The following is a 17015-nucleotide window of genomic DNA, read 5'->3' as shown; positions in this document are numbered from 1 at the left end:
TCTGCATGTCTTTCTAAACAGATAGGGCTATCCCAGGATAGGAAGGAGAAACCTAAGGTTGAATAATTAAATATTTAATGTTACATACTGTCACAGTTGCAAAACTTTGTGCAGTGATGGAGGGCAATTTGATAAATTCAGGATTGGATACGGTTAGTGATAAGAAAGACCAAGAAAACAGCCAACCACTAGCTGCAGAAAAACAGCACTAGGAACTTGATCTCAGAAGTCTTTCCTACAGATTCTTGCCATCCCCAAAGCATAGAGTTTCTGATCAGGTCCCTTCTAGAGTTTGTACTCTCCTTGCTGACTGTAGGTCACACTTGTAGGGAAGATGGTACTAAAGTGAAATAGTCAATCCTGCCTGCAGAGTTCTGGGAATAAATGACTGTTTTGCCCTGTCCTAGCACAGGAACTCTTGCTTTGGCAACTGTTTTGAATGATTTTAAGACAGAAGATTTAGAAGAACTCTTCTGAAGATGTATACATTTTAAGGCCAAAGACACGAGCAGTTTCAAACAACTCTGGAGTCTGAAGAAGTATTTCACAGTTGCTTTTTATAGCATGTTTCTTTGCACTTCCTGAAAATATTGTTAAATGACATGACGATAAAATCGTTCTACAAGCTCAGACTAGCATCAGAATTTGAAACTAAGCAAGAATCTCTGTCACTGATCTTAACTCAGGAAATCCATGTTTATAAATATCTATATTAATCAATAATTCTAAAAACATTAATTCCCAAAGCAGCTGTTGCAAAGGAACAGAATACAGTACCTATCCATAAGTAATCAATTCCTGGTTTTCTCTATCTTGTACGCCAAATAAACCATGCATTTCTGTAAAGCTAAATGTCAGATTTGTTATGTGCAGTGACTACAGTTCCATTACATTATGATTTCCCTGGTGGCAGAGATGCTGAAGAGGTATCTGTCCCAGGTGTGAAATATACTGAACATGAAGTGCTATTTATTAAATCTACGTAATTTCCTTGATCCAGCCTAGTACATGCCTCACAAACATTTGAATTGGCATAAACAACAAAATTCTGACCTTCAGCAAAGTGGGTAAATCACTTTAGCAAGTTTAGTTAACAACAACCAACCAAGACGACCTGCAGTCATGTTCTCTGACCAAACAGAGAAAAACAAGTTACCTGCTGATGACATGGCTCAAACATCACGCATCAAACTACTAAGAACACAGGTGTTGCTGTACTATTAAAGTATCGGACAACCATAAATATGACTGCTATTTGACCCTACCAAATAGAATTCTGCTAAAAACCAAACCAAAAACCCCTCACTAACCTATCATATGAGAGCTTGCAGTTTTGCTTTTATATATGCAATCTAAAATTCCAGCCAACACCTTCAGGAAATGAAGACTATCCGTATTATAAGTAAATAAAGCACATGAAAAAATAAATTCTGGAGGGTTCAACAATACAGCATACAATACCATTTGTCCAGGATTTCATCACTGTAGCTTCACTGAAGATATTTACTTTCGGGTCATTCAGTGGTGATCCTGATAGCAATTCACAGTTCACAAGATCTTTGTATTTACAGTCACTGTTGAGTATTAAAAAAAATTTTAAAAATTCTTTAAGTAAACAGGTGCTTCTCTCATATACTGTATGCCTAAAAAGACAGATTAAGTATATAAAACATGAGAATTTCTTCCACAATTTATACAACACTTCAAAACTTGCTGTAAATTTAAAAAGCTAGCAGTCCCAGCAACTTGACTTTCATTACTCACATTGCCTGGTCCGATATGATTATCATCTTAGCTCATATTGTTCTGTCCTGAAGCATAATCATATGAAATTCAATAAATAAGTAGAAAAGGCACCCATGTACCACTTTCGGGTTTTGTTTTTTGTTGTTTGTTTTGTTTTTTTTTTTCCCCACTATGCTGACAGGAAGACTGAGATGATTTCTGTCATCTCTGAAGAAGCTGTTTACCATAGTCTGTTATGTAATATCTGCCAAAGAAGTAAACCACAAAGCTTTTCAAATTACATTTGAAGAGCCGACTGTTTTCTTTTCTAAAACCTGATTTTACTGGGCAGAAGATTTAGGTGATTTCAAAGGGAACTCCAATTCAGGACTGTTCTGCCTTTAACTATCCCAAATCCCAGTTCATTCCAGATAATTAAACTGCTAAAATGTGACACTTTCAAAAATAATCAAAAAATATTGTTAGCCAAATACTTGGTATTCTCTTTCTTATTTGGAAACAAAGCCACAGGAAAAAAATCATCCCCTTTCATGAGTTCTTCCTCCCCTCCCCCTTTCAATTAAGAATCCTGGTCCAGTACAAAGGACATTTCACTCTGCTTGCCTCTCTATAGAGACAGAAGCAGAGTTGCTATCCCCTATGAGGGGCACATTCTAGCTATTTACACAGCCAAGATAATTTGAATTGTTCCTAAAGTGCAGGCTGTTTTTAATAAATTTGAAATGAAAATGCTGTGGCAGAGAAGACGAAATTCCATCTAATAAACCCAAATTCTTCAGGATCAGTCTTTATTTTTAAATGCGTTGGGTTGGTTTCCAGAGGGGAAAAAAAAATCTGCAGATTTAGTTACTCAGAAATTTCAAGTTACCATGTAAATTTTTTTTTTTATACTTCCTTGTGATGCCAGCCTCAGGTCTGACAGCAGGATTTTCATAGTAACTTACCTTCAGGACAACAATCTCAGGTCTCTTTTTAATCTAGACATGAAACTACATACAATTTTGCCATGGATTGTAAACTATATAGCTCTGCAATCAATTTATTTTTTTAAGTAACAGCATCACTAGAAGTGAAGTTTGCTAAGTAAGAACAGCAACTCTGTTTTCTTCTACATGAAACTCTGCAATGGTAACATTTTTGAGTAAAACTGGAGAAAATAGTTTGAGTCCAAATGAAGGCCTCTTCTTTAACCACACAGAGTGCTGCATTTCAACTAAAGTAGTGAAGTAATGCAGAATCACTTGCACAAACATATTTTAATCAGCATAATCTTCTTATTCTATAGCATAAAGAAGGTAAATTCAAACAATATTTTACCAGGAGGAGGAGTTTGGAGCTCTCTAGTGGATTAATGAAAACATGCAGTATTCTCCACTAACAGACTTCTTTCTGGTACACCTCACACCTCTCACAGATTGTGACTGGCGTTGGAAAAAAACCAATACTCTCTCTGTCACCTAAGGTTTCTTGATTATTTTGAAAATTACTCTGTGTCCTGGTTCTGGTCAGGACAGGGTTAACTTTTGCAGTAGAAAAACTGTATGAAATACTGACGGTGTTTTGGTAAAAACATCATGTTTTGTTTGTACAGTAACTAGGGAACACCACAGGTTACATGAAGGACATTATATATACCTTTTTTCAGCTTCACTCTTTTTTTCTTGTTTAACATCAGGCACTCCATCTGCAAACTTGAACTGTGAAGATATCTAGAAGTTATTTTCAGGTACAGCCAAGCACTACTAAGCTTGTTATGCTTTACTCTACAGACTTAAAACTGTTAGTGATTATTGAAAGGTGTGATAATATAGCCTTGACTGTAGAACTGTAATTTGGATTGTAGGGTTAGTCTTACAACATGTTTTAAAATGGACATATTGCCATTATGCTCTTGATCTTTAAAATGGTGACTGCTAATTGGAAAAAAAGCGATGTGACCATCTTGACTTCTCTGCTCCCACCGATAATCCCAGAAATCTTTAGGCCTACTGCCCAATTTTAACTGCGCCTGACAGATGCGCAGAAACCCACCAAAGACTTCATCAAGAAACCCACTTCATCAAGTTTGATGAAATTTAAAGCTGTACCAGGGAGGAATTTAAGGCTTTTGCTCAGCTATATACCATGTTGTATAGTTAAAAAATCCCCAATGATATGGAGAAAATAGACAGCGCCAAATATATTTGGGGGTGAGAATTTGAAAGGACTAATACAGAACAAAGTCATGGAATCCTGGCTTTGTTTTGTTCATTACTCATGGAAGTAACTGGAACTTCACAATCTATCACAAATTTATGACAGTCAAAGAATTAGACATAGATGCACTCTCATCAGATTTCCAAACTTCATTTTAGCAGTTCCCCAAATGTTTATAGCACTTTCTCCACGGTTAGTCTTTGTCCTTCTCACAGGATTATCAATTGGAAAAGCCATCAAAAAAGCAAAATACAAAAATCACCCCAAATGGTAGAGTACTTGCAACAAGTGTTCTGCCACTGCATTCCCTGCCCAAGTCGGCACAGCTAGTTTTCTGTCCACATACAGAACAGCAGGACACTGATTTTATAAAGACAACACTATGAAGCAGCCCAGCTGGGACTGACCTGGCAATACTGCAACAAGTACTACACCTTCAGCAAACTATACTATCTGACAGACCCTTTCAGATTCTCTAAGAGATCAAGGAACAAAGTGGTGCTGTTAACTTTGTGAATCAGATGTTAGCAGCCCAAATTCCATTCACTGAAGGAAATGTTTCTATTCTTCTAAATAATGATTTTGAAAAGGAGATAGATTCTCTTCTGTTTGATTAACTGATTACTTATCAATTTTTAACCATGTGAATTTTAACTTACCCAGTATAAACCATTATCCACTCTTGAAGCAGTGGAAAACAGTAACTGCTATCAGCAGCTATGTCTGAGTGGCAGAGAGATGTAAATTCCAATCCCTTATTAAAGAAGTAAACACTATAAAACTTCAGCAAGTATTAAAAGACTTAGACTTATTATTTAGAAGGAGGAGGACAGAGACAGTAGAAAGGTCAGATAAAGTCAGTAAGCATGAAAATGTCTTAACATTCCCTTCTGAACTGCCAGGAAGTCAGTATGTTAATACAATGGCCCCTTTGCCCATGTAATGAGGCACAGAAGGATCGACCTTGGAAGCATGATGGCTGTGCAGCTCCCCAGCTTTCCAACACCATGCCATTCTTCACAGATTATGTGGTGAGAAGCATTTAACAGCAACTTTTAAAACTAGATATGTCATGTAAAATGTCACATGCACAGGAGTACTCTTAGGTGTTCACTGGAACAGTAATTTTCATACTGTTGCTGGTACAGCATTAACAACTGATATAACAATATCCTGTTTCATTTCAAATGTGAACATGAATTATTAGTAACAACAAAAAAATCAAGCACAAATTACATTGTCAATGGCACAGAAATCTATGAAATGCTAATATTCTTTTTATTACAGGAAATTAAGAATTTTGTTGATAAAACAACATTAGTAATTGAAATTACCCAATTATGTGGACTGCAATTTCTTAAACTATTTAAGGAGAGAAAGTATAATTTCTCAGTACCTTTTCATTCACATCAAAACTCTTCAAAAGTTCATCCAGTTCACTTGGTTGCCCATCTTTCAGAAAGTCCTCAGTAACATCTCCCAAAGGACTGCTTCCTCTGGAGGAGTTGTGCGTTTTAATATCTTCAGCTAAAAATGTATAAACACATTGCTTTATGTGTTTCCCATGCTAAATACTACAAAGTCTGACATTTAAGAACTCCTAGGACTTCCTAAGTGTGAAATTTATAAGGAAAAATAGTTCACGTTTAAGACAGGAACCATTTCAAATAAATATTAAGCTGAATCTACAATTAAAATTCTATCCAGGCTGTATGTACTATAATGGTCCCTGTAGAACAGTACAACAGGTTTATTTATAGAATATTGAATTCAGTATTTTAGAAATAAATTCAGTTAAGCTTTTTTATTAGAACCCAGCCAAAGATATGTGTTTGGTAATTTGCTATGCAAAAAGACTTAGCCTTTGCTAGAAAAGGGCATAAGTTAATCGTAATGATACGATGCTCTGAGAAACTCCAAATTCCTGTAATATTGTAAACTCAATAAGAATTCAGTGTCAGGAAATTTCAGCACCTTTTGCAGATGCCACAGGAAATTAATAGAACACCTGACTGCAACTTCCTGAAGCAGCTGTTTATGTACAACAGCAGAGTTCTGCACAGAAAAGAAATTCACATGAATTAAATTTCAACTGCACTGCATTGTCCAGATGCAGGAAGAAAGAATCAGATTAATACTGGAAAGGTTTCTGTCTTATAGTGACTGATCTCTGTATGATCACCAGTACAAGACACATCTGGCAAAAGACAACGTACATAAGATTTCCACTTGCAAGGTAAAGAGGATTGATGTCATCCTGAGTACTTTAATGGTAGCATTTTTTCCCTGCTTAGATGGTGAAGCCACTGAAGCATGCAGCCATGACCTCACTAAGTAACACGACACCAGAACAGTAACTTGTTTTATTTACAAAGCAGTAAATAATTTTATTTACTAAATAAAATAATGCTAAATAATGCATAAATAGTCAGTAATTACCAAACCCAAGCAATTTTTTTTGTTCCGTGTGGATCTTTTTTAAAAGTCATATATTAAACATTAAGTTACCATGTGCATATTCATCTAAGAGTGTGATGTGATCCTAAGTTTCTCAGATCTGGGAAGGACTTACTGAAACCTTTTTCTTTATTTTAAGCACCACAAAAAGAATTAAAGACTCTAAGCCTCCAACTTCACTAGTACATGAAGTTAAACAACAAAGAAAATGCAGAAGTTACTAAACGTACAGGACTTGCTCCCAGGTTTGGTTTCAGTCATCTCAGTATTGCAGATGCATGGCTTTTTACATCACCACAGGCCTAACTGTGCACTTCCTCCTCAGGGAATTTCTGTCTGTTTTTTAGTATCTGAGCTCTTAAAACCTCATTACCTTTTATTTTGCCTTCTAATCCCTGAAGCCTGAAACCTTCCCTCCCCCAGATAGTCACTAGCCCCTCCTTTCTCTCCAGGAGACTAGATCTGCCCAAACCACTCCTTCTAGATGAACATAAATCATTAACGTGGAAAACTAGCACAAGAGGTACTGTCACAGACATCTTGCAAGCCTGCAGCGAAATCAACACATAATGTCAGAATGTCACATTAACAGTAAGTTGACAAACTGATACCAGAAAGGGAAATACCGTGAACTTTCAAAACCAGTCTCAGCACTCTATGTGTTCTCCACTAGGCCAATAACGTGCTTCTGTTCAAAGTCAAACTCCTGTTCCTCCAGCCTATCTAATATATAGATATAATATATCAGATATAATTGAAAAGTAGGTCTGCTATGTAAGCTGTAGAAAACAAAACAAATCACATTCATATGCTGCCTAGCTGGACTGTTATGCTTTAAATAGGAAGAAAAAAAACCCATTAAGTCAGAATTAACCTTCTCTTATTAAAAAAAAAAAGCATCCTTTAACAACACAACAGCGTCTCGGAAGAATGAGCAAAGCATCCACGAAAAGACCAAAAGGACAACCTGGAAAAAAAAACGATTACAAAATTTTGTGTGCTGATGAACACACGAGAACAGCCAACTCTAAAGGTGAGCCAGACTCCAAAGCACTATCACAGTACTCAGTGTCTTACTATAATTTCAACCACCAGAATTCCTAAAGTACCAGAGAGATGTCAAAAAAAGCTCATTAACAAAAAAACCCAACCAAACAAAAAACCCCAACCCCCAGTACTACCAACAGACAGGTATTACAGAGAAGTAGATCCCTGTATTACTCAGGTTTGTACCATTTCGAAAGACGTCAATTTTAGAAACATTAGGACACAAACTGCCATTACAATAAAAAGATATTACAGGAACTGACAAGTTCCTCTTTTTTTTTGCAGGGAGCAGAAAGTCTAGGTTTTGCCACAAAACATCTTTGTGGTTACTTTCACATTCTGATTACGTATGAAAAAAATTCCTATGACTCTCACCTTTTAGCACCAAATCACAGGAATTTTCAATATCATTTGATATTCCAAATTCTTGCACGCATCTGTTTTGAACAAAAAGAGTATTTAAGATTTCCATCTTGAACAAAAACAAAATTAATGTACCACTTACATTAAGGTTCTCAGTGACAGTTTTAGCTATGGACAGAATCCTTACATACAACACACAAAGCACATAAAATACAAAGTAAGACTGTTCTTAACTTTTGGCTTTCTTATGTCCACCCCTACAGGTATACGCCTTAACATGTTAAGTAAAAACAAGACATTTCAAATCCCCAAATTTTCAGTAAAAGCTCATTATCTCATTTAATTAATAAAATTAGGAAATTATGGAAATACTGTGCTAATGAGCCAATTAATGAGTTTCTAAAAAATGAGATTTATAGCATTTTTATATTTGAGACCAGAGTAAATTTATATTCAAGATCATCTGCATAACAATATATCTTAAAGAGAGTTGCAAAAACATTTGTTCATAGATACTTCAACTATTTCAAGGATAAGTTAGGAAACAGTAACTATATCTCCTTAGAAAAGCTCAGAAGTAAAAGTACATGTTGAAGTATTATATACAGAATATACAGATTCCCCACATGAGAGGAAAGAAATACCTCAGGCAATTGATTCAAAACTCTGCACTATTGGGAGTCACCTAGGGGTAAGCAATAGAAAATAGTAAACAGAAGTATGTGTGAAAACTGAGTTTCACTGCCCTGCTCAGGCCACAGGCCAGAATCTTTTCCTGATGACTGGTAACTAATACCTGGAAGTGACCAGCACTCGCTCTTCTCTTCGAAAAATGCAAGCACCGGAGGAATGACCAGTCCTACTCATCCTAAAGGTCAGAACATGCTAACTGAACCAAACCATTCAGGACATACACACACAGAGCCTTTGCTGAACCTTCCTGAATAAAGACAGGACCTGTTTGTTCTACTTAAACCTACTTTTTCACAGATACCAGTCTGGGTATCTGCACAAGTACAATTACAGTAGTTCAGAAATTTTAAGTCAGAGATGTGCAGCAACAGCCAAATCAAACCAGAACAAGACTTACCTGAATTCTGGACCTCAGTCACTGTTCTGACCAGCTTTTGAAGGACAAGTGCTCTCGTAACTGGTGTTTTGACAAGCTGTTAAATCTCAGATTTTTGTTGTTGGAAGAACACTACGAACTAAGACACCAGTTGTTTCCTTTACATTGCTGTTAAACTCACAAGTAACACTCAACACAGTTTTAAAAAGCTTTTTAACAACCCAGTTATACTTTTCAGCATAAGTTGCTTCTAGCAGAAACACAGTTCTTGCTGGTCTGTACCAATGCCAGGCTAAAATATCAGTACATAAAAAGTAACATACTAAAGTCCATTCCCATGCATACATGTACTAAATAGCTTTAGCAAAGATCTAGATTCTTTCTGTGATCATGCTCTTATTAAACTGAAGGTAAATCGTAACAGAAGCCATGTACTGATAACAGCTAAAGGAAATACTCAGCTTGCATTAATCTTCTATCTAAAATCACCTAGATGACATTCATCTAGAAGCAAACAGCTAACATTACCCAAATGTTAAACAAAACCTGTATATAAACTAATATTTACACAAGTTAGAGATGCTTTAGAATAGCAGAGTTCTGACTCGATGTTCTCCCTGAACAGACTGGTGTTAGAAACTAATACTGCAACAAAGCAAAACTGAGGATGCATAAAATAAGAAGCCAAACAAGAAAACACAGACAGTAGTCTAGACCATATCTAAAGAAAAAAAAAGAACACGAACAGAGTCAGTATTTTAAAATATGTAGTATGATGTGAGTGTAATTCTAACAGCATAATCGCTTTTTTTTTAGTTGGCCAAACAAAGTTGAAGTGCCAATTGTATTTGGTGAAAGTCAACAAAATAAACTCCCAGTATGAACTGGCCATGATCTGGTATTATCTGGGGATACCATAGTTTTATCAGGTAGCTTATGATAAGGTCTATTGCCTTATTTTAATGTTCTTAATTCATTAATATGTTCCTGACTGTTACCAACCATGACTAGTCATCATCTAATGATCTTTGCATCAAATTATGGAAGGTAAAAAGAAAAATAAGAGAATTTTGCCTGCCTATTTCTTTAGCAAATTAAGGGAAAATTCTAAGAAACAAGAACCATGTATTCTTATTTTCCTTGGCTAATGGTGAACAAATTCACAAGGATATCAGAAGAAAGCTGAAATTATGACTTCAAATTCATCTATCTAATGATCTCTAATGTTGCTCTAAGTCAATGTAATTACTAATTAAAGGAAGTATTTGCCCTTCCCCACAAAGTACTTACAAGATCCAATAAAATTTTCAGTTACTATTTAGGTAAATTGCAAACCATATTACCATAAACAACACATGAGCGTGAAGGGCTCAGAAGTTCTGGTCCTCCATTCTGTGCATCAACTGTCTGAACAGTCAGTTGGAACCCACCTCTGGACAGACATTATTACCCTGGGTAATAATGCAAAATGTACAAATACAGCAAATACTAATTCTGATATACAAAAGACATCATAGACACTGTACCCAAAATGAATACTCATTCTAGTAAATTTACTATGACACAGCCTAGCTGCTTCTCAAGAAGTTGGACGTTGCTACTACAGACTTGCCCTGTTCTCCAGAGGCTTGTTTTGGCAGAAATTTTATTCTTTTAACATCTGAAAGTTTTATATTCTTATGTCCAAAACACTGCTCATCACCACAAAAAAGATTCCTTTCTGCTTTTGCACATGGGAGTAGGAAAGCAGAGAGTAAAAAAAAAAAAACAACAATGCATTTATAAGGTGGTTGGTACAACACTGAAAATAATTAAAACATTACACAAAATACAGATAACATAAAGCCACCCAGAAAGAGCACACAAAGAAAATTAGAACACCCATCCCAATAAGAAAACTAATTTTCAGAGGGAAAGCTTGTATTATTTTCTATCTAGACTTTGCGTTTTCCTTTGTAAGATGAAAAATTCAATCTTAAAACTCTTCCAGTGAACACAAGTATCAAACCTTAGAGAGAAAACAGACTAGACAGTCAATGAGTTCATCTACTCCACAAAGAACTACTACCTAGTTTACAAATGTTTGTTTCTACTTTAAACTTCTCTTCCTCTTTCAGTGACTTTTACTATCATCTCAAAACTCAGAAAAACATTAATACCTAATGATTTACACCGGGAACTTGTTGAATAAAGATGCAGGATCATAAACATCTGTAACACTTTAGCCAAGTTATGCATTTGAAAACTATTCACATGTCTGGGGATAGGAGAAAAATATGGAAGGAGAATGGCAGAATGGAATACTACTGCAGGGACAACCATTTACTCTCACAGATCCAGCAAAAAAATAAGCTATCTAGAAAGTAATAACATTTCTAAGTATTATACCACTTTACAAATAAGAAAAATGCCCCCAAAAAATCTGCTATCTCAAATCAAGTCATATTAAGAATATTACTTCCAATTATCTTTGTTTATATTTTCATATTTCACTTCACTTGGTCTAAATCAGTCCATTAGGACTATGTTTTACTTCAATCCAGTTTATCCAAGCTCTTACGAAGAACAACTTAATTTATCTGCATTCAGAATACTGACATAGCTTAATCAAATTTGACACTTAGAAGCAACCCAGAAATTATTCTTTAAAGAAGCCTGACCACTACAACCAAAGTATATTCATATGAGAAAAAAGTACTTAGGAGTATTGTAAGAAAAAAAGAATTATATGCATACCCAGAACTATTCTCAACCAAATGTCTCTTTTCTGAGGTAATGGGAGACTCAGGCTTTGTGTCTTTAATGCAGATATTAGTACAGGACGCTTTCACTGGACAATTCTCACATGCAAGGGCTAGCTCCTCTTCATTACTGGTTCCAAAAAGATCAGGGTCATCCTGAATCACATCAATAACAAGAATATCTTGCTTGTAAGCTTCAAGAATATCTGGTGAATTTTGACTATCATCATTTATTTGCAATCCAACAGGGTGGTCAACCGATTTCCAAGAATGATCAGGAAAACTAGGTTTCAGCACACATTCAGAACCGGAGAAATCAGGCACAGATGACTCTGGTTGTCCATCAAGAAGAGGATGTCGATATGCAGAAAAACTTTCGGGGAGCACAAATATCCCATTTGAGAAGGTTTCAGAGCCATTGTGCTGAAAGTCCTTACTGTCAATCTCATATGCTGTTTTCTTTACAGAAGCTGTAGATGTAGCATCACTTATGACAGGAAAGGGGGGGTGCTGCTCAGAATTTACCAGCACAGTCTCTTCACCTGTCTTCTGTCTTCTTGAAACACCAGTGCTTTCAAGCTCAAGTGGACTACAGGTTTTTCTTTCAAATGAATGGACAGATTTTAATTTCCTGGATTCAGGTTTGTTTCTACATAAAGGAATTCTGAATTTCGTCAGGTTTTCAGGGTTTAACCCTTTAATTAGCTTTAAATCAGAAAATGTCTGGTTCACTACTGACACTTTAGAGCTAAAGTTTATTCTATTTGTGTCAGCTGTAGATGTACCTTTCTGGACTGTCACAGACAGGTTTCTTTTTGTTACATCTCTGTCATTTCTATCTTTTTGTTTTGTTGTACCCTTCTGGACTGTCATAGACAGGTTTTCAGCTGTTACATCTCCTTCACTTTTATTTTTTTGTTTTGTTGTACCCTTCTGGACTGTCATAGACAGGTTTTCAGTTGTTACATCTCCTTCACTTTTATTTTTTTGTTTTGTTGTACCCTTCTGGACTGTCATAGACAGGTTTTCAGTTGTTACATCTCCTTCACTTTTATTTTTTTGTTTTGTTGTACCTTTCTGGACTGTCATAGACAGGTTTTCAGTTGTTACATCTCCTTCACTTTTATTTTTTTGTTTTGTTATACCCTTCTTGACTGTCACAGACAAGTTTCTATTTGTTACATCTCTGTCATTTTTATCTTTTTGTTTGGTTGTAAAATTGCAGGTTCCTTTAACTTCCTGCACATCATCATGGTTAAAAGCCAAACTGCTTCTATCTGCATTAACTGATGATTCCCCATTTTCATTACTCATTCTCGAAGTCTTGTAAATATCTACAGAAGAGGATTCTGGTGCTTCAAGTGAAGTCTGACATTCAGTATTTGGATCAATTCTTTTATGTGCAGATTCTTTTGTAATTTCTGCCGATGACACCGGCAAATCCAACTGTCTCAAACTCCCAGTCACAGCACTACCTCCTACACCTTTAACACTGCTTTTATCAGAGAAATCCTCAAAGGCAGCTTTTAAAAGTCTTTTTCCTTCTGAGATGGACCCATGATTTTTATAAACCCATTCAGAAGTCCTGGCACAAGATTCAACAGGCCAAACTTTTTTACCAGTCATGGGTACTGCTCTTTGACAGGTAAACTGCTGAAATTCCTTATTCACATTGTTCAATTTTCCCCCTGTCTTGCTTTTGTGACAGTCACAAGTATCATGGACCTGAGCTAGCGCTCTCAGGGTACCTGAGGCAGCTGACTGATGTGCCACAGTGCTTGAATTTTCTCCTTTCGCTATTACAGAGAGCTCAGATCTCTTCTTAACAGCATTTTCAAATGCAGGTACTTTGGTACTCTTCGTTCTCCAGGCTGATATATTTTGTGCTTCATGAGTATTTCTTCCCATATGAAGATTTAATTCATGATCACGTGAATCAGACAGAGTATGATTTAGTCCTGAAACTGCAAAGGAGCTTGATATTGCAACCGCTGCTTCTGCTTGTAACTCACACTTACTGCACTCATTAGCCATGCCTGTGAAAGTATTCTGCACTTCTGATTTCTCTGTGATTTTCATCTTTTTTCTAGGCTTCCTACCACTATTCCACTTTTTTTCCCTTAAACACTTATTGCTTTCACTCAGACAACACGAAAGGCGTCCTTCTCCATTTTCATTTTTTTCTTCGTTAGACGATAAACCACCTTTTACAGGTGATATCTCATTTAGCATTCTACTATTGCTGCAAATTGTATCACTCACCTCTACAGTACCATGGGCTACATGGAAGAATCCATTTAATTTATAACTGCTGGTAGTTCCACTAGTTGAAAGCTTCACTAATGTATTGATGTAACTACAGTCTTCTAATCTCACATATGGATTCTTTTCTGTTGCACAGAGCAAGCCACTACAATGTTTAAGGGCATTTCTGCAATGTTCAGCATCACATTTTACAGATGTGTTCACTTTTTCAGCTGCAGTCAAACTTTGCAAGTGCTTGATTTGACCATTTCTGGGTTTTCTTTTCTTAGGCCGACTTACTTTATACTGCACACCAGACTTTTTTGTTACAGCACGGCATAGAAAGCTCTTGCTTTGAGTCCCACCTAAAACAGCAACCATAGGAGATTTAGAGTAGTGAGATTCTGTTTCCTTAGAATCTTCTGGTCTGTTTTGCTCTGTCTTTACATTCTTCACAGCCCGTGAAGTACCAGAATCTTGCTCAATTGCTTTCAACTGCTCCCCTGCTGATTAAAAAAGCACAGAAAACACCAGAAGACTACCTTATTGCAATATTTTATGAAGAGAACAACAAGAAAACCAAACCCCAACATTCAAGGCTACTAAGAACATGACACTGGATAAGGCTAAGATATTTCTGTAAAGTTTTACCATTTTTTTAAAATGAACACTACCAGCAAACTTATTTTAAGTCTTATTTTAAGAAACAAATGCAAAGATTAACAAAACCTTAAGGCATCATAAGGACATTGCAAGTTGTAAATTTGTTATACATTCCACAGAGGTGGAAACCAAATTAGAGCAAGTCTGGCATGAAAATGCAGATGCTGTTTGCACACTCAGCCTTAAAATCTTTTGTTTACACAGTAGATTCTCTGTAAAAGGAAAGCTTATTCAGAAGAATATATTTCAGATACAGAGTCCAACCAAATGCATTAGACTGAACAAGATCCAGCAAAACTACAGGACTTCCATTTTTATAGACTACTACTTTTTGTTTCAAATACAGATTATGCAAAAACAGTACATCTGAGAATTTAGACTAGAAAATGTACTCAAGAATACGCTAGTAGGTTTTTTTAGATCTTAGGTTTCAAAGATACAATTTTGATCTCAGTTTTTCAGAATATGGTTTCTAGATAAAACATTTATTAATAATCTACAGTAAATACTTGTCATTCGAATGTACCCACATTGAAAGTAAGAAGAATGTCTTTTAGACAATCATTGTGAAAAATAAAGAAACTTTTAAAAATCCCCCTTCAAAATTGTTCCAGTTTGATACAACAGTCACTTAAAACATGAAAATACAATCATTGTTTCTACATCTTTTAGGATTTTAGAGAATAGCAATTAAAAAGCAAAAAGTTTTGGAAAAAAACTCCAGCATCCTGTAAAGGCAGGCACTGAAACAAGACAGCATGATACATATTCAAAAATAAATGGACAATATACAGATGAATGAAAAACTGACTTATTTTGGCTTTGCTGAAACTACTGCCTCCTTTCCTGCTTGTGCCTGACCTTCTCTGAAGGAATGGGCAGACTGTTTTTAAGAGAAGCAAATTCCAGTACTCCTCACCCAGGGCCTGTTGCTGCCAATATTCCTTCTCTCTCCCCCTCACTCTTCCTCCCTCCTGATACCCCCCAAAAGGTAACTGGTCTCCTCTCCTTTATGTTAAAGGCTGCTTCTCCTTCAAGAAAAGCCTTTCCTCTTTCTAAAAATCTGTTTTCTTCCAAGACTTCTATTCACAGTACTTTAAAGCACACTCCAGCTCTTACCTCTACACTTCTTGAACTAAGTTAACAGCCAGTTTTTAAAGGTCATCCTGCAGCACTAGTCTCTTGTTCTGGGAGCCCAAATTCTGCACCTGTACTTCTACAGTGGGGCTCTCCAAGTGCTTACCATTTTCCCCTGGGCTGTCTGCTCCTTTCTGAGGGACTGAGCTCTGCCATTCTTCTTTCGTGCAGCGCTTGTATGTCTTCCGTCTGGTTGGTGGTTGTTCTTGTCCATCTATGCCCTGTACCAGTGCATTTCTATCCCTCTTCCTCATATTCACAGGTCCTTTCCTGGACTCTGGACACTGTGCATGCAGTTCTAGCAAAACAGAACTACCTTCCTTTCTGGGACCGTATAGTTTTGGTTTCATCAATGATATCCCGCCTTTCTTGCTCAAACATTTCTTTTCTTTCTCCTGCGTCCCTAGTTGTCTTGATCCAACTAAAGGACACCCATTCAACTTCTCTGGCATATCAATCTCTTCCTGATGTTTTGGTTCAGTCATGGCTTCCTGACCCCCCAAATTCTCCCTAAAATCAGAGATTTGCCTATTCTGCATCATCATTGAGTCAGTGCATTTCATTTCAGTACTCCATGTGACCTCTCTGGGTCGCAACCCTTCTGGTTCCGGAAGACAGGAAATGCCACGTCTCTCTGCGCTCTCAATTTCTTCCTCTGAAGATGGAATTTGTAATTTTATATCCATACAGCCGTATTTGCCGTCTTTTTCTGAACTCCTTGAATCCTCTTGGAAAACTGAGAGGTCCACGTGGTCTGAGCAATGTTCTTTCCTCTCAATCCCTTCTGAGAACTTATTCTGCAAAGTAGTTCCCGAGAAAAACAGCTGCTGACTTTGCCCTGTCCCTCTCCTTACAGTCTCTTCACAGCCTACTGCTGCACCCGTACCTGCTGCCTGTCGATCTTCACTCTCGGCTGTGTCTGAAATTGGCGGAGCCACACCGCTGCCGCTTCTGGCAGCCCTCCTGTGCTGTATCCCCCTGTTTTTTCTACCTGGGAATTCCCGGCCGTTCTCACCTTGCTCCTCCTGCACGGGCAAAAGAGGAGCAAACTGCCCAAAGGAAGCGCTGGCGAGCCTGGCAGCTTGCACGCAGGCAGGTAAGGGCTGCTCTGGTTTTCTCTTCCGCGCCAGGCGAGGACTCCGCTTCGCTACGAGCTTTCTCCCTGGCTCACACCCTGCACCCTGGCAGCCGGGGCCGGCGCCTTCCGAGCCAAACGGCCCCACCTCGCTGGCCGATACCATTTTCCCCGACCTCAACCGCGGCATCTCGGGGGCGCAAAGACAGCAGCATAACCCAAAAAAACCCACTCGCAGGTGCACCCCAGTGAGAGCCCGGCACCCGCGGCGGGCACA

The 17015-nt window shown here is 37.3% G+C and overlaps 1 protein-coding gene across 3 annotated transcripts in view; it reads right to left on the bottom strand.

The window, feature by feature from the left end:
* Positions 1–17009, bottom strand: part of TOPAZ1 (testis and ovary specific PAZ domain containing 1) — a 41543-nt gene extending 24534 nt beyond the window's left edge. For all 3 annotated transcript variants that reach the window (XM_018075692.2, XM_018075690.2, XM_018075691.2), the window contains exons 1-6: positions 15770–17009; positions 11615–14369; positions 7822–7883; positions 5339–5469; positions 3382–3443; positions 1462–1574 (exon numbers count right to left, since the gene is read on the bottom strand). In XM_018075692.2, the coding sequence (XP_017931181.1) occupies positions 1462–1574; positions 3382–3443; positions 5339–5469; positions 7822–7883; positions 11615–14369; positions 15770–16928 (4282 nt within the window). In that variant the 5' untranslated portion in view covers positions 16929–17009. The remainder of the gene's footprint in view (positions 1–1461; positions 1575–3381; positions 3444–5338; positions 5470–7821; positions 7884–11614; positions 14370–15769) is intronic.
* Between the last annotated feature and the right edge of the window lie 6 nt (positions 17010–17015).

This window comes from Manacus vitellinus, unplaced genomic scaffold (assembly GCF_001715985.3).
Source record: "Manacus vitellinus isolate BGI_N305 unplaced genomic scaffold, ASM171598v3 scaffold_3_pilon, whole genome shotgun sequence".
NCBI lineage: Eukaryota > Metazoa > Chordata > Aves > Passeriformes > Pipridae > Manacus > Manacus vitellinus.
This window is presented reverse-complemented; position numbering and strand designations above follow the sequence as displayed.